The sequence below is a fragment of the Piliocolobus tephrosceles genome, chromosome 13 (assembly GCF_002776525.5).
Source record: "Piliocolobus tephrosceles isolate RC106 chromosome 13, ASM277652v3, whole genome shotgun sequence".
In the NCBI taxonomy this organism is placed as follows: domain Eukaryota; kingdom Metazoa; phylum Chordata; class Mammalia; order Primates; family Cercopithecidae; genus Piliocolobus; species Piliocolobus tephrosceles.
The window spans coordinates 61479765-61497938 of NC_045446.1; the positions used below are offsets into that span (position 1 = coordinate 61479765).

General features: G+C 38.8%; 1 protein-coding gene across 1 annotated transcript in view; it reads right to left on the reverse strand.

The window, feature by feature from the left end:
* The window catches only part of RRM1 (ribonucleotide reductase catalytic subunit M1), a 45388-nt gene that overhangs the window by 6241 nt on the left and 20973 nt on the right, over positions 1-18174 (reverse strand). The window contains exons 8-15 of the mRNA XM_023209594.2: positions 13807-13948; positions 12314-12397; positions 10552-10713; positions 10123-10202; positions 8307-8508; positions 4907-5056; positions 4484-4705; positions 2561-2637 (exon numbers count right to left, since the gene is read on the reverse strand). Coding sequence (XP_023065362.2) covers positions 2561-2637; positions 4484-4705; positions 4907-5056; positions 8307-8508; positions 10123-10202; positions 10552-10713; positions 12314-12397; positions 13807-13948 — 1119 coding nt within the window. The remainder of the gene's footprint in view (positions 1-2560; positions 2638-4483; positions 4706-4906; positions 5057-8306; positions 8509-10122; positions 10203-10551; positions 10714-12313; positions 12398-13806; positions 13949-18174) is intronic.

An 18174-nucleotide genomic window follows, 5' to 3' on the forward strand; every position in this document is an offset into this window, starting at 1 on the left:
ACACACTGAGAAATCCCCCAACTGCCCCTAGCTCACCTTCAAAGCTCAGCCTAACTTATACCAATTTTAAAACACTTTTCCTGATCAGGCAGGCACAAATACAAATGTCAAATACAAATATCTGCTCTGCAAACATTTTCTCTGACTTGTACCTTTCCATACACCTTAACTACTTGTCTTCTTAGTCTCAAGTTTTTAAAACACAAAGAGCCTGTATTTCCTACATTGTATACCTATGGATTCATAAGGTGCTTAGCATACAGCCTCATATCCTGATGGAGTCTGTACAACTGGATATAGTTTGGCTGTGTCCCCACCCAAATCTCATCTTGAATTGTAGTTCCCATAACCCCCACGTGTTATGGGAGGGACCTGGTGGGAGGTAATTTAATCACGGAGGAGGTTACCCTCATGCTATTCTCATGATAGTGAGTTCTCACAAGATCTGGTTTTATAGGGGGCTTTTCTCCCTTTATTCAGTACTTCGCTTGCCACCATATTAAAGAAGAACCTGTTTGCCTTCCCTTCTGCTATGATTGTAAGTTTCCTGAGGCCTCCCCAACCCTGCAGAATTGTGAGTCAATTAAACCTCTTTCCTTTATAAATTACCCAGTCTCAGGCAGTTCTTTATAACAGTGTGAGAACTGACTAATACAACTGGGTTCTCTACTTTTTAGTTTTTATTATCTTTTCATTTACTTTTTTTGGGGGGTGTTTCTCCACCTTACTCTGTCACTTTGTAGTGAGGTATCAAGCAAACCACCAACTATCTTCATGTCTTTACTGCCTCATCTGTAAAATAGCAACATCGTCTACAGACAGGAGACTGTTGTGAAAAGTCACACATATATGATAGATTCAAACTACGGAATTGTCTGTAATAATTAAAAACATTAGATAGATCTACATGTACTAAAAGAGAAAGTGCTCCAAAATAAATCACTAAATAACAAGTCTCAAAATACATCAAGTCTTTTTTTTGAGACAAGAGTCTCAGTCACCTAGGCTGGAGTACAGTGGCACAATCTCGGCTCCCTTTAATCTCCATCTCCTAGGTTCAAGTGATTCTCACGCCTCAGCCTCCCGAGTAGCTGGGATTACAGGCACGTGCCACCGTGCCCAGCTAATTTTTGTATTTTTGGTAGAGACGAAGTTTCGCCATGTTGCCCAAGCTGGTCTTGAACTTCTGATCTCAAGTGATCCGCCCACCTCAGCCTCTCAAAGTGCTGGGATTACAGACGTGAGCCACGGTGCCCAGCCCAGAATACAAGTTTGATCACATTTATATATATAACAAAACCGTGTGTGTGTACCTATCTGCAAATGTACTGAAAAAGATCTAGAAAAATACACTCCATTAACAAGGCTTATCTCTGGGAAAAAGAATAAGTTACTTTTATGGTTTGTTTTCTGAGACAAATGGTTGGCAGAAATATGAAGAAGGGCTTTTACTTTCTATTTTATTTCTGTATTTGAGCTTTACTAATAATAAATTTGTGTTCAAATACTAATTTTGAAATTAGAAAAAAAAAAGCCATGTATATAAAAAACTAGGCCATAGTATTTTGAGGGGAAAAAAAAAAAATATATATATATATATATATAAAAATACAGTACAGGTCCATTTTCTTAAAAGTTGAATTTCCCATGTAAATACACTCTTGGAAGTGTGTGCGTACTCTTGGAAGAAAACCTAAAGGATGACAGACACTAAGATGCACACAGGGTTTCTGGGGGAGGCAGTATTAGTATAATTTTCATTTTCTCTTTCCAAATCTATGTTTTCCTAAATTTTCTAACATGTATTATTTGACTAGGAAAACAATTTTAATTTAATAATTTTAAGGCAAACAGTTATTTTTTTCAAAGAGCATTTTAAAGCTACTGCTTCATTCTCCAAATATTAATCACTTTGCATATGCATTAACCCATAAATGACAAAGTCATCACGATAGAAAACAAAAACAATTTGCTTTGTTATTCACTCTGCAAAACATTCTGCCTGCCTTCGAATCCGTTATGCTTATTAGTTTGAAAGGTCTACAAAAAACAATTTTAAAACTTTTCTTTCCTATAGTTAAAACATATTACCCTCCAAAAACTCTTCCAAAATCCCTTATTCCTATGACAAAATCCCTTATTCCTATGACAATCAATTCAAACAAAAGCCATTTATATGCCCGATGTAACTAAATTGGGAAATAAATAAGAATCAAAAACATTTTTTTTAAAAAAAAAAAAGCATAGTTGGAAAAAAGCCTTAATGAGAAAGAAAATTACCTAATCTAGGTGTGTTAAGTCCCTAAAATAAGATCAACTAATAATAGCAATTCCTACCAAGTACTGAAATGCTTTCATTGTGCTAAACAACTTCCAGGTTGCTATATATATATATTATCTTACAAAGTTTTTTCCCAAATAGTTTTGTGAGATAGGCCATTTTAGCCCCATTTGTAATAAACGAGTTTAGAAGTTAAAATGACATATCTAACTTCTGAAGTTAAAGAAGGTGAACCTAAACCCTTCTGCCTTCAAAGCTACTTTACATCTCTTCACTTACTTTGCAATCTTCTCCTTGAGAAGGTTCCAGTCCCATAGGTCTGTAGGAGTAACATTCCACATATCATACTGAAGAATCTAAGGAATATACAACTCAAATTTATTCTACAGCAAGTTAAAACTATGAAAAAAAAAAAAAAAAAAAAAGACTAGCTGCCATGTCCCCACACCCCAACAAATGCTGTCTTCTAATCAACCTCTATGAGGAATACAAGCTCCAGAGATTTTCCTATACAAAATTCCATGTAGTCATATTGATCAGAAGAGGCTAAGAAAACTGATTATCCCACATCATATCTACAAACCAGAAAATTCTAACATTCATAAAAGCATGTGGCTGATACATTGTTTTTTTTACAGTAAAAATGTTACTTTAACCTTGTCTTTCTTCAGTGCCTTCATCTGTCCCTTGATCTGTTTACTTAGCTAAAAACACCTATTTTCCTCTAATACCAGCAGGAATGTCAGAAATAAAATTAACATTTTATATAGAAAAGAATCATAGTACTGATAATAAAGGCAGTGAAGGCAGAATTCTAACACAGCTCCTCAGATTCCCACACCTTGGTGCACAGGCTGTTTATAATCTCCACTTGAGTGTGGACATGACTTGAGAATAGGATGGATGTCACTCCAGTGATTATGGCAAAGGTGAAAGGTTTCTGCAGATGTAATTAAGGTTGCAAATCAGCTGATTCTGAGTTAAATAAAAGGAAGATTATGCCAGGAGCAGTGACTCATACCTGTAATCCCAGCATTCTGGGAGGCCAAGGCAGGTAGATCACTTGAGGTCAGGAGTTCAAGACCAGCCTGGCCAACATGGCAAAACCCCGTCTCTACTAAAAACACAAAAATTGGCCAGGCGTGGTGCCATACGCCTGTAATCCCAGCTACTCGGGAGACTTGAGACAGCAGAATCGCTTCAACCTGGGAAGCAGAGGTTGCAGTGATCTGAGATCACAGCACACATTCCATCCTGGGTAACAAAGTGAGACTCTGTCTCAGGAAAAAAAAGGGGGGTGGTGGTGGAGGGGTGGCGGGGAGATTATCCTATGTGGACCTGATTTATTAGGCGAAACACTCAAAGACACTAGAGTATGCCCCTTTTGAAATGAGAGATGGTCTCTCCCACTGGCCTTAAAGAAGCAAGATGCCATGAATCCTTGAAATATATTTTGCCAACAACGAGGTGAGCTTGGAAGAGAACTCTGTGTCTCAGATGAGACCACAGCCCTTACCAACATCTTGAACACAGACCCAGAAAAGAAGGCCCAGCTAAGCTAAGTCTGGACTCCTGACGTCTGGAAACTGTGAGATAACAAATGCATGTTTTAATCCACAGAAAATAAACACTGGCAGCATCCCTCATATTATTTTAGCAATGACTAGTTCTAAATAAGAGATTAAAACAGAGTATCCTTTTTACACCAGAGGACAAAGGTACTGAAGTTTCCTATCGCTGGTGCAACAAATCACTAAAAACTTGGTAACTTAAAATAACAAAAATGTATTCTCTCATAGTTCTGAAGACCAGAAGCCCAAAATCAACATGTTGGGAGGGCCACACTCCCTCCAGAGGCACTAGAAGAGATTCTGTTCCTTGCCTCTTATAACTTCTAATGGCTATCAGCATTCCAAGGCTTGTGGTTGTAACACTCCAATTTCTGCCTCCATAGTCACGTTGTTTCCCCTTCTGTGTCTCTTGCAGGACAACTGTCATTAGATTTAGGGCCCACCTGGATAATCCAGGTAAATCTCCTTATCTCAAGGTTCTTCATTACACATGCAAAAACCCTTTTTTGAACCAAATAAAATGAAATTCACAGGTTCCGGGAATTAGGAGGTGGACATATCCTTTTGTGGGGTCACCATTCAGCCCACTACAGGTACTCACAGGCAAAAACAATTTCATCCATATACTTACTCCTTTGCTAACTGGAGAGCCCTCATAGGTTTCATATGGGCCTTGCTCCTTGGCAAGGTCACAGCTGGCTTCCAGGGCGCCATAATAAATAGTTTCAAAGATCTGCTTATTCAGTAATTGGGCTTCTGCACTCTCAAAAGGGTATCTCATCAGGATAAAAGCATCTGCCAGACCTTGTACCCCAATTCCAATGGGGCGATGACGTTTATTTGATAGGCATGCCTTTGTGTCAACAGATTTTAAAGAAAAGGAGAAAATATTACTGAACAGGAAAAGCAACATTCTGTACCAAATGAGACAGACTACCTCTTTTTCTCAAACCACTTTACTGACAACCATTTAAATAATGACTTGAAGATCATGACTGATTCCTTTCAATTTGGATTTCAATAATTACCAATAAGCAGAGAAATATATTCATACCTCTGGTACAGGATAGTAGTTTATATCAATAATTTTATTCAAGTTTCGGACAACGACTTTAGTGACTTCAGCCAACTTCTTAAAGTCATATGTGTGTTCTGATGTGACATACATATTCAGGGCCAGGGAAGCCAAATTACAAACAGCAACCTGGAATGCAAAAAACAGGTCAAGAATCACACAATTTTTATTTATACTTCCTATGTCAACTACACCACCATGTGAGCCTCTAATACTCTCAAGACAATAAAATTTTAAATTTTTATATTTGACTTCTCCCTCTTCATCATTCATCAGTCCATTTCTAAATCCCACTGATTCTATTTATTTCTTCAATACCTAGTCATATGTGTTAGTTATAACATGCATCAGCAAAATAAGATAGAGAATCCTGTGTTCCACAGTACACAGCTCTATTACCAGACATATATCACACTATGTTATAATTAGCTTTTTACATATACCTATCTCATTATTCAGTAGATAAGTGCCCCTACAACATGGTAGCCACTGGCTACATGTATCTATTTAAAATGAAATAAAATTTGAGTTTCTCAGTTGCACTAGTCATATTTCAAGTGCTTAATAGCCGTCAGATACAGAACATTTCCATCACTGCAGAAAGTTCTTCAAAGCACCCATGTCCACCTCACCTTCACTGATATTCTGATAAGCCCTTAGCAACAAAGGATTCCAATTTGTGACTTCTGAAAAACTTCTTCCAGTGATTCCTCCACTACACTAGGCAGTGAGCTTCACACAAGGATCATTTTATTTATATCTTTAGCACTAACAACACATCTGGCACACAGTAAGTCTTGATAATGCTGAATGAATACACTTTCTTTTCCATTATGATTATAACTATCCCAAGCCAAAGTCTTAACTTCTCTCACCTGGACTACTGAAAGTTTCCCAATTGAACTCTTGATGCCCTTCACATCTACTCCATTCTACACATGTTGCCAAATACCTATTTTTAAAATATAGCTTGAATCACAAAAGTCTAATAAATATCAGGGAGAAAAATAGGCAGGAAAAGAAGACAGAGAGTACTTGGGATAAAGATGAAGGGGGTGTAATTTTTAAACAGTGGTTAAGAAAGACCTCACTGAAACTGTTGCATATGAACAAAGAACCGAACAGGTTAGAAAGCAAACCATGTGGCTATGGGAAGAGGGGGTGCATTTTAACATTCAAGAGGGAAGAAAGAGCAAAAATTCTGAGATAGGAGCACACTTGACACGTTTGAGAAAAAGCAAGAAAATTAATAGGGTTGGAGCAGAGTGAACAAAGGGGAAAGTAACCACAGATGAGGTGGGTTATCCAGTTGTGTAGGACCTTGTAGGGCATTCTAAGAACTCTGGATGGAAAGGAATGAAGTACTGATACATGCTACAACATGAATAAATGAATATGTTCAGTGAAAGAAGCCTGACACAAAAGGCCACATATTATATGATTCCATTCCTATGGAATGTCCACAAATCTAGAGACAGAAAATATATTAGTGGTTGTCAAGGGCTGAGGGAAGAAGGGAACAGGGAGTGACTGCTAATGGGTAAAGTGTTTCATTATCTAGAGTGATAAAAATGTACTACAAGCTGGTCACGGTGGCTCATGCCTGTAATCCCAACACTTTGGGAGGCCAAGGGGGGTGGATCACGAAGTCAAGAGATTGAGACCATCCTGGCCAACACGGTGAAACCTCGTCCCTACTAAAAATACAAAAATTAGCTGGGCGTAGTGGCGCGCACCTGTAGTCCCAGCTACTTGGGAGGCTGAGGCAAGAGAATTGCTTGAACCCAGGAGGTGGAGGTTGCAGTGAGCCAAGATCGAGGCACTACACTCCAGCCTGGTGACAGAGCAAGACTGTCTCAAAAAAAAAAAAAACAAATACTACAATTAGATAGTAGTAATGGTTGCACAGACTTGCAGATATACCCAAAAAAAAAAAAAAAAAACCACACACACAACATGAATTGTACATTTTAAAAAGAATGAATTATAGCTCAATTTACAAAAAGAAAGAACTCTGTTGACATTGCAGTGAGCCACACTCCAGGCTGGGCAACAGAGTGAAATCTTCACTCCCCCAAAAAAAGGAATTCTGCGTGGGTTAGCAAGCCAAAGAGTAGTTTTGTGCAGACATATGACATTATCTCATTTTTATTTTTAAAATGTCAGTCTAGCCTCTATAATATAATCTATCTTGCATAATAGTTACTTCAATATATGTTGATTTCTTCCAATTAAATTAGAAGTTTCCAGAGGACAGCATATTTATTTATATTCTCAGCTACTTAACACAGTGTTTTATATATAGCTGGCGCACAATAAATTTTGAATTAAAATGTAACCTTAGCAGTATATTTAACTCAATTTCCATTTACTTCCTGACTTTTCATTTGTCTTTTTTGTTAAGGTCCTAGAATTGAGGATCTTCACCTTCCTCATTTCCATAGTTTACACCCAATATGAAAGCAGCCTGTCATCCAATTACTGCAACCATCTCCCTAGGCTAACCTCTAACCTCTTCTCACAGCAAGACACTCTATAACCAGACACAAGAACCATCGTTTTCATCTTAACATTTTGATACTATTTTCCTGTCAGAAACCTACAAGGGCTTCCTATCTCTGGGACATGTCAGTTTCTACCTTCTATCTCCCTTCCCCCAGCCATAGCCATTTCTCCATATTCCAATAATTAATCTACTTGCACCATCAAAACAGACTTACTTGCCACACTGCACAAAACCCAGCCCTGTCTCTGGCATATCATACAGACCACTCTTTCCAAATGGAAAGCTCCTCTCTAAAACTTTTTTTTATAACATCAAATCCATGTCCCATTTCTAGCCTTGATTCTTCTGTGAAGTCTCTTTACAGACTTTGAGATTAGAATTGGATCTCACCATTTACTGAAAGGACTCTCTTTATAAGCTTACATACGTTTTTTGTTGCTGTTTTTGGTTTTTGTTTTTCTTTTTGTTTGTTTTGAGACAGGGTCTCACTTTGTCACCCAGGATGAAGTACAGTGGCACAATCTCAGCCCACTGCAGCCTCCACTTTCCAAGCTCAAGGCTTACATACTTTAAACTAAATGTACATCCTAACACATTTTTGTGTGTGTCCTAAACCAACATAACTGTATATTTCTATTTTTCTTGAGTAAATGTTATTACAATGATGTGTGTATAAGAAAAAACTGTGTCTTTCCCACATGGCTTAGACTAAAAAACATTTATAGGCACAGACCATACCCTTTCCTTCCTTTGCTCTCTGCCTTTAACAGTATTCTTCTGCTTACCACTATCCCTTCACTTATCTCAAGTGAGGAATTCACAAATTCCTAAGGTTCTTTTCTTAGTACTCTAGGAAGAATTTTTTCTACCTACCTCATCTTTGCTGGTGTACTCCACTATTTCTGTGCACAGGTTGCTGCATTTGATGGTTCCCAGGTTCTGCTGGTTGCTCTTCCGATTACAGGAATCTTTGTAGAGCATATACGGGGTGCCTGTTTCTGTTTGAGACTCAATGATGGCATACCAAAGCTGCTGAGCTTTTACAACTTTGCGGACACGACCTTGTTTCTCATAACTGAAAGGCACAAATATTATTTAATATATATTCCCTATATTTATTGTATATTTATTTACAATGTCTACGATATATATTTATTGTAGACAACTTGAAGACAATTAAAATATAAAGTTATGAAAGCTCTTAAATTTTTTCTAAGTTTTGCTAAAGCAAAAAAGGAATATGATACTTATTTTACTCTGGCTAAAGCCATAGAGGAAAATGAGGCTGTTTTAGGCTCCTTCAAATGATCCCAATCCCACTAAACCAATAATATCTTTCATAATAAAAAGGAGTAAAAACTAAGGAAACCAAATCTCTTAATATTGTGCTAATTTTTTTTTTTTCTTTTTTGAGACAGAGTTTTGCTCTGTCGCCCAGGCTGGCATGCAGTGGCACAATCTCAGCTCACTGCAACCTCCACCTCCCGGGTTCAAGCGATTCTCCTACCTCAGCCTCCCAAGTAGCTGGGACAACAGGTGTGCACCACGCCCAGCTAATTTTTGTATTTTTACTAGAGATGGGGTTTCACCATGTTGGCCAGGCTGGTCTTGAACTCCTGACCTCAAATGATCCACCTGCCCATCCTCCCAAAGTGCTGAGATTACAGATATGAGCCACTGCACCTGGCCTATTTAATTTTAATAAACTATTGACATATGTATCCTAGTCACTCACGATTCCTTTATGCAACATAAAGCATAGCTTATCAAAAGTACTATATGACAGAGCAAAATAATAACCCTGCTAGTCATCTTAATTTTTATAAGGATCAATTAAAAATCCCAAGAACCTATTTATACATTCCAAAGTTTTAAGAAAGAAGAAGACGCCGGGCGCGGTGGCTCAAGCCTGTAATCCCAGCACTTTGGGAGGCTGAGACGGGCGGATCACGAGGTCAGGAGTTCGAGACCATCCCGGCTAACACGGTGAAACCCCGTCTCTACTAAAAATACAAAAAACTAGCTGGGCGACGTGGCGGGCGCCTGTAGTCCCAGCAACTCGGGAGGCTGAGGCAGGAGAATGGCATAAACCCGGGAGGCGGAGTTTGCAGTGAGCTGAGATCCGGCCACTGCACTCCAGCCTGGGCTACAGAGCAAGACTCTGTCTCAAAAAAAAAAAAAAAAAAAAAAAAGAAAGAAGAAGACACAACTCAATTTTGGTGAAGAGTTAGGAAGCAAATATGACCAAAATTGTTAGTCACTTTTTCTCTTAGATGCTTCAAAACATTCTTGACAAGTACTTTTGATATTTGGACCCCTGAAATAAGAGAAACCATGATTAAAACATTATTATTATTATTTTTTTTTTTTTGAGACAGAGTCTCGCTCTGTGGCCCAGGCTGGAGCGCACTGGCCGGATCTCAGCTCACTGCAAGCTCCGCCTCCTGGGTTTACGCCATTCTCCTGCCTCAGCCTCCCGAGTAGCTGGGACTACAGGCGCCCGCCACCTTGCCCGGCTAGTTTTTTGTATTTTTTTAGTAGAGACGGGGTTTCACCGTGTTAGCCAGGATGGTCTCGATCTCCTGACCTCGTGATCCGCCCGTCTCGGCCTCCCAAAGTGCTGGGATTACAGGCTTGAGCCACCACGCCCGGCCTAACATTGTTGTTTTCTTTTATATTTTTCCCATACCTTTCATATAGTTTCTCAAATTCCTCTCCCCAAACCTCATCCAGACCAGGACACTCATTTGGACACATCAAAGACCAGTCCTATAAAGGAAAGGACAAAATCACTCATAAGAAACTTAAAATAGCCAAGCATAATCCATTAGAAACACTGCAAGCATAAGGTGACTTTTACAAGTTCTCTTGGAAATTTGCTGTAGAAATAATCAATTTCAGGTTCAGGCCCAAACATCTAGGTCTGCCTGTTTATACATGACCTTTCAAGCATTTAGGTCACAAAGCATCTACTTCAGAAAACAGAAATATAAGACAAGCACAGCATCTCTTAACTTGTTCAGAATGCCTTCTGTTCCTACGCATGACTTAAGATGACTGAAAAAGAGAAAGCTCATGTGAATCAAGTTGCCATTACCAACAAGTACCTATCTCTCACCTGATTAGTCTCCACTCGCTTCATGAAGAGATCAGGAATCCAAAGAGCAAAGAAAAGATCTCTGGCACGCTGCTCTTCCTTTCCTGTGTTCTTCTTTAAATCAAGGAATTCAAAGATGTCTAAATGCCAAGGCTCCAGGTAAATAGCAAATGCCCCAGGACGCTAGTGGTAAATAAATCATAATTCTCTTCAGAATAAAAATGAAACAAAGAAACATCATGTCTCCCAAAGCACTTTTATAGTATCTAAAGTGTAAGTTTTCCATATATATATGTAAAAGTAATATTTTACAATTCTATGAGTAAAAACGAATGAATGATATAAACAAAATGTGAAACAAGAATAGTTAACTTTTCTGAAGTGACATGATGAACTACAAATGGAGCCTCCTCTTTAGCAACAGCCCAGCTCTCTTTATACAACATGACATGTACATAAAGCCCAAAGGAAGTTGCTTTTACAAAATAAGCCGTGCTCTTATTGAAGGTCAAAAAGTTGATCTGTCTTATCACGGTCCCCAAAGTCCATCAGAGAGAAATTCATAAATTAACAGGTGATTAGTGTGCCTACAGTCACAAAAGGCAGACTCTAGTTGCAAACCATCCTGTTGATAAAATCAGGTAAACAACCCAATTCTCTCAACTTTACTGTTTCTTCTATGAATTGGGGAGAGTTTTTGTTTGTTTGTTCTGTTTTGTTTGAGACAAGGTCTAGCTCTATTGTCCAGGCTGTAGTACAGTGGTATAATCTCGGCTCACTGGAGTATAGTGGTATAATCTCAGCTCACTGCTCACTCGGCTCACTGCCTACCGGGCTCTAGCCATCCTCCCACGTCAGCCTCCCAAGTAGCTGAAACTACACCATACCTGGTTAATTTTTGTATTTTTTGTGGAGATGGGGTTGCGTCAGGGTGGTCTTGAACTCATAAGCTTAAGCCATCAGCCCACCTCAGCCTCCAAAGTGCTGGGATTACACCCAGCCAATTAGGGAAAGTTTTGTTATTCCAGTTTGTTTTTGTTTTAAGAACAACCAAGGCCAGGTGCAGTGGCTAACACCCGTAATCCCAACACTTTGGGAGGCCAAGAAGGGTAGATTGCTTGGGTCTAGGAGTTTGAGATCAGCCTAGGCAAGAAGGTGAGACCCCTGTCTCTACAAAAAATACAAAAATTAGCTGGGTGTGGTAGCACAGGCCTATGGTCTGAGCTACATGGGAGGGCTGAGGCAGAAGGATTGCTTAAGTCCAGGAGGTCAAGGCTACAGTGAGCCAAGGTCACTCCAGCCTGGTGATAAGAGAGAGACAAAAAAAAAAAAAAAACAAAGAAAAACGTAGAGCACATGTTACAACCCCATTTCAAGTGACATATTTATATGAGTTACAACTTGAGAAATTCTTTGCAAATAAACTATTATGTAAGAAAGCTGAATAGATCAGTGGTTGTCTAGAGCCAGGGATAAAGTATGTGTGGGTAGGGGTGACAGGGGTGACTGAATGTAAAGGTATATGAGGGAGAAAAGATTTTGGGGTAATGGAAATGTTCTACCTCTTTATCAATGTGGGGATTACACAACTGTAACATTTGTCAAAACCCATCAAACTGTACATTTAAAGTATATGCATATTAAAATAATTATACCTCCTCAAACTGATTTTACAAGTAAAAAATAAGTAATCAGAAACCACACATAAATGAGCCATCTTAAGTGTATATGACTAAAGCACCTTTAGTTCTGATTTCCAGTACTTTCAAGTCATGGAGCATACCTTGTTCCCACCTTGATCCACATATCGAGCTGTGTTGTTATATACTCTCAGCATCGGTACAAGGCCATTGGAATTGCCGTTAGTCTAAAAGAGAGACCATGATAGAAAAGACAGAGGGCAGTCAGCAAAGAAAAGAACAAAATGGCCCCATTCTTTTATCAAAAAAGATGCCTAATTTCTAGGTAGCAATCTATGAAGTTTTACTTGCTCTCCATCTCTACTTCTGCTTTGGAAAAATAATGCCCAAATAAAATCAACAAAATGCTGAATAAATTACAATTATGTCAATTATGTACTAAGTTACCTCATGGCATTTCTAATTTACAATGAGATGTAACAATTACGAGTCAAAGGGATCGAAAATCAAGGTAGCTAAATTTAAACTCTACATCTTCTAAAGGTCGTTATATAAAGATACACTTTGGGTAGAGTAAAAAAGAATATAAACACTACTACAATGCCTTTTTCCCAAAAGAAATCAAGGCAATTTATAATAAGAATTACATGCAGTAGCTATATCAGGGCAATAAATAAGGTAAAAGGAGATTCTCAGCAATAAGTGGACTCTAGAATGATGTTAAGAAAATAGAGACTCCTATGACTAGAAGACACTTCATTAAATTATTTAAATAACCCTTCTGATCCCAACACAAGCCTTTAAACAGTCTAGAAAGATAAGTGAGCAATGGCTCACTCTACCATTGTGTAAAGTGCTGTATATATCACAGTACCTCCAAAACACAACATAATGGAATAATTTCCTTCCGGAACTTTATTCCACAGGGTTAGATATTTTCTTCACCTTACAGAAAAGGAAACAAATTCAGACATAAAATAACTAACTCCAGGCCACATTACTAGTTAAGTAGTGGAGCTAGGATTTAAATCCAGGTCTAACTCAAAACCATTATCTTGACTCCCAATGAATAGTAAACTAACAAAGGGCTGAAGTTTACATCATAAAGTGTCAATGCATAAATCTTGTATCCTGGCTCTACCACATATTAAGTGACTGATCTCAGAAAGTAGCAACTTTCTAAGTCTCAGTTTCCTCACTTGTAAAATTAGACAATGGCACCTTTATTCACAAGGTTATTTTAAGGAATAAAATTCCTGGCATGAGTCTATAATCACAGCTACCTGATAGTGTTGTAGTAAGGGTCAAATGAGTACTTCATGTAAAACATTTATAACAGACTTAACATACAGTAAGCAATCAATAAATGATAACTGTTCTTATTACTGCTAAAATAAGCCAGAATTCTAAAACCTGAGCTAAAAAGGATTCTAGAAATTATCTAGTCAAATCTAAACGTCTAATAACATAGATAAAAATGAAGCCAGAAGTGAAATGACTCACTCCAAGTCACATAGCCATTTAGTAATTAACAGAGACCCAGGACTCCCAAAAGATAGCATATGCCCTCTCAACCATAAATCTGGTTGCTTTTAGACTTGAATCCCCTTTTAAAAGTCAAATGGCAGAAACTTACCCCAGCAATGTAGCTGCCAGTAGCCCGAATACAACTCACAGCAACACCAATTCCTCCAGCAGACTTAGAAATCAATGCACACTGCTTTAGAGTATCATAAATGCCTTCAATGCTGTCATCTTTCATACTCAGAAGAAAACAGCTACAGGGGAAAAAATGTCTCAACTTAGAGCAAGGAAATGAAGCAGAGTCACAAAAATGATTACTCAACACGAAGACAGTAAGGCAAAAAAAAAAAAACAGTTCAAGTTTAGAAAGTTCCTAAGTATTTTTCAAAGAAGAAAACCCACTTTACTGTACATGACACAATAAAACATATCGAAATATCATTTTAAAATCATCTTGCTGCCTCCTCTAGATAGTAAGTAAATAAGCCTAGGAGGAAGTCTTATAGATCTATAAGTCTATAATATTAGCTTACATTTTCACCAGACTGCAAACGTGCCATTTTCACATTTTCTCATGCATATTCATAAACATGCATCACAGTCTTTTCAGGTTGTTAGTAAGCCAAAAAAAATAAACATTTATGAAAATAATCTATCCAATGGTCAACCAATTCTTTGATATGTCTACCAAAATTATAGCTCCTTTACAGTCTTTTTAAAGACAATCCCTTTACCTCCACTTTGGATCTCATCCTACTCCCCACCTTAGGAACCTTACCCTATCAATAATCTCTTCACTTCCCTGAATATTCAATCATGCAAATGGATTCTATCTACTGACTAGGTGTTTAATATTCAGACATTCAGAAAAATATAGAGAATGATGTAACAAATACCATGTACTTGCCATCTACCTCAAAAAACTAGACACCACAAATATAGCCTCACTGCAACCCTCTAACATTTTCAAGAATTTCTATTATGACATTTTTACATGTTCTACACTTAGAATTTTTCTGGTTGCATATCTATTTATCATTCCGCAACTTGTTTTAATTCAACATTGTTTTACAGAAATTAATCCTTTTGATACATGTAAACAAACTTTATTTTCATTGCCATAAGGTATTCTATTGTATAAATATACCAATACATCTGTCCCATGTGCCTGTTGATGAACATCTGGATTATTTCCAATCATCTGCAATTCCAAACAATGCTGCTATAAAAATTATTGAACACATCCCCTTGTGTTTATCTCTAAGGATTTCTGTAGAATATAAACCTAGGAGACAAACTGCTGGGTCAAAAGATATATACATGTTTCACTTTACTAAAGATTCTCCAAAGTGGATGGACAAATCTGTTTCTAGCAATGTATGAGATTTCCTTGTGCTCCACATTCTTGTCAATACTTGGAATTGTCAGCCTTTTCATTTTTATCAAATATATATATATATACACACATACATACATACACACACATAATTTTCATTTTCCTATTGCACAGTGTAACATCTCAGATGTTTATTAGCCAATCAAGTTTCTTCTTCCATGTATTATTTGTTTATAGCCCTTGCCCATGTTTCTATTTGGCTTTCTGTTTTTCTTTTCTTTCTTTCTTTTTTTTTTTTTTTCTGAGAAAGGGTCTAACTCTATTACCCAGGCTGGAATGCAGTGGCATGATCATAGATCACAGCAGCCTGGACCTCCCGGGCTCGAGCGATCCTCCCACCTCAGCCTTTCAAGTAGCTAGAACTATAGGTGTGCACCACCATGCCTGGCTAATTTTCTACTTTTGCAGAGACAGGCTCTCACTATGTTGCCCAGGCTGGTTTCAAATTTCTGCCCTCAAGCCAGCCTTTGTTTTGGTCTCCCAGAGTGTTGGAACTACAGGCAGGAACCACTGCACCTGGCCTTGTTTTTCTTATAATCTCTCAATAGTTAACACATTGCAAATATCTTCTCTCTCAGTCTGAAACTTGTTTTTTGGGGTTTTTTGTTGTTGTTTTTGAGACGGAGTCTCACTCTTTTGCCCAGGCTGCAGGCATGATCTTGGCTCACTGCAAGCTCTGTCTCCCAGGTTCAAATGATTCTCATGCCTCAGCCTCCTGAGTAGCTGGGATTACGGGCATACGCCACCACGCCTGGCTAATAGTTGTATTTTTAGTAAAGACGTGGTTTCACCATGTTGGCCAGGCTGTTCTCAGATTCCTAACCTCAGGTAATCCACTCACCTTGGCCTCCCAAAGTGTGAAACTTGTTATTTGACTTTGTTTTTGGTTCACAGAAGTTTTTAATTTTAATGTAGTCAATTTTTCCAATGTTTTGCTCTATAGTGTTTTGCTCTGAGGTCATACTATATATTTTCCTATTGAGATGTAAGTGGAAGTAGGCCAGGCGCAGTGGCTCACACCTGTAATCCCAGCACTTGGGAAGCCCAGGCGGGTGGATTACCTGAGGTCAGGAGTTCAAGACCAGCCTGGCCAACATGGAGAAATCCCGTCTCTACTAAAAATACAAAAATTAGCTGGGTGTGGTGGCGTGTGCCTGTAACCCCAGCTACTCAGGAGGCTGAGGCAGGAGAATTGCTTGAACCTGGGAGGCAGAAGTTGCAGTAAGCCAAAATCATGCCACTGCACTCCAGCCTGGGCAACAAGAGCAAAACTCCAACTCAAAAAAAAAAGGTAAAAAGGTAAGTGGAGATATTAAGAGTCACAATGTCTACAACTCACTTTTTTTTTTTTTTTTGGAGGAATCCCTCCAGAGGTTTTGAGGGAGAATCTGTTCCTTGCTTTGTACAGCTTTTGGTGGCTAATTGCTCTCCTTTGTGGCCACATGACTCCAATTTCTCCCTCCATCTTTACATAACTTTCTCCTCTTCCATACGTTGTTATCTCCCTCAGCTTCTCTCTTACAAGGATACTTTTGATTGGATTAAGGGCCCACCCACATAATTCAAGATAATCTCCCCACGTCAAAATCCTTATCATACCTGCAAAGACCACTTTCCTTATCAGGTAACGTTTACAGGTTCTAGGAATTTGGACCTGATATTTTTGGGCAGTCTTTTGCTCTTTCACATGAATTTTAGAATCAGTATGTTGAGATTTTGACTAGAATTACTTTGAATCTATATTTTAACTTGGGAAAAAACTGACATTTTTATAAAATTGAATCTATTCCATTCATTTATTATTTAATGTCCTTTAATCACGTCTTAGAGAAATTTCTAAAAAACTTAAAACACCAGGAATGGTAGCTCACGCCTGTAATCCCAGCACTTTGGAAGGCCAAGGAAGACGGATCACTTGAGGTCAGAAGTTTGCGATAAGCCTGGCCAACTTGGTGAAACCCCGTCTGTATTAAAAATACAAAAATTAGCTGGGTGCGGTGGCACACGCCTGTAATCCCAACTATTTGGAAGGCTGAGGCAGGAGAATCACTTGGACCTGGGAGGTGGAGGCTACAGTGAGCCAAGATCACACAGCTGCACTCCAGCCTGGGCAACAGAGGGAGACTCTGTCTTAAAAACAAAAAAAAAGGCCAGGCGCAGTGTCTCACACCTTTAATCTCAGCACTTTGGGAGGCCGAGGTGGGTGGATCACGAGGTCAGGAGATTGAGACCATCATGACTAACATGGTGAAACCCCGTCTCTACTAAAAAAATACAAAAAAATTAGCCGGGCGTGGTGGCAGGCGCCTGTAGTCCCAGCTACTGGGGAAGGTGAGGCAAGAGAATGGTGTGAACCTGGGAGATGGAGCTTGCAGTGAGCTGAGATTGCGCCACTGCACTCCAGCCCGGGTGACAGAGCAAGACTCCATCTCAAAAACAAACAAAAACAAAAACAAAAAGTCAATGATGGACCACATATACGACAGTGGTCATCCAATAATCTAAGGTTAATTTATTATTGAAGAAAATATTTTTAAAATAAATTTAGTGTGCACAATGTTTATACAGTCTACAGTCGTCAGTAATGTACTAGGCCTTCATATTCTCTTTTTTTTTTTTTTTTTTTTGAGATAGCGTTTCACTCTTGTTGCCCAGGCTGGAGTGTAGTGGTGTGATGTTGGCTCACTCTAACCTCCGACTTCCAGGTTCAAGCAATTCTGCCTCAGTCTCCCAAGTAGCTGGGATTGTAGGCGCCCGTCACCATACCCAGCTAATTTCTGCATTTTTAGTAGAGACAGGGTTTCACCATGTTGGCCCTGTGGTCTTGAACTCCTGACCTTGTGATCCACCCGCCTCAGCCCCCACAAAGTGCTGGGATTACAGGCGTAAGTCACCGTGCTCAGCCAGGCCTTCATATTCATTCACCACTCACTTACTAACTCAACCAAAGCAATTTTCAGTCCTACAAGCTCTATTCATAACTGTCCTATACAGATGTATCTTTTTTTATCTTTTTTTCATCTTTTTTTTTGGAGATGGAGTCTCACTCTATTGTCCAGGCTGGAGTGCAGTGGCGCAATCCTG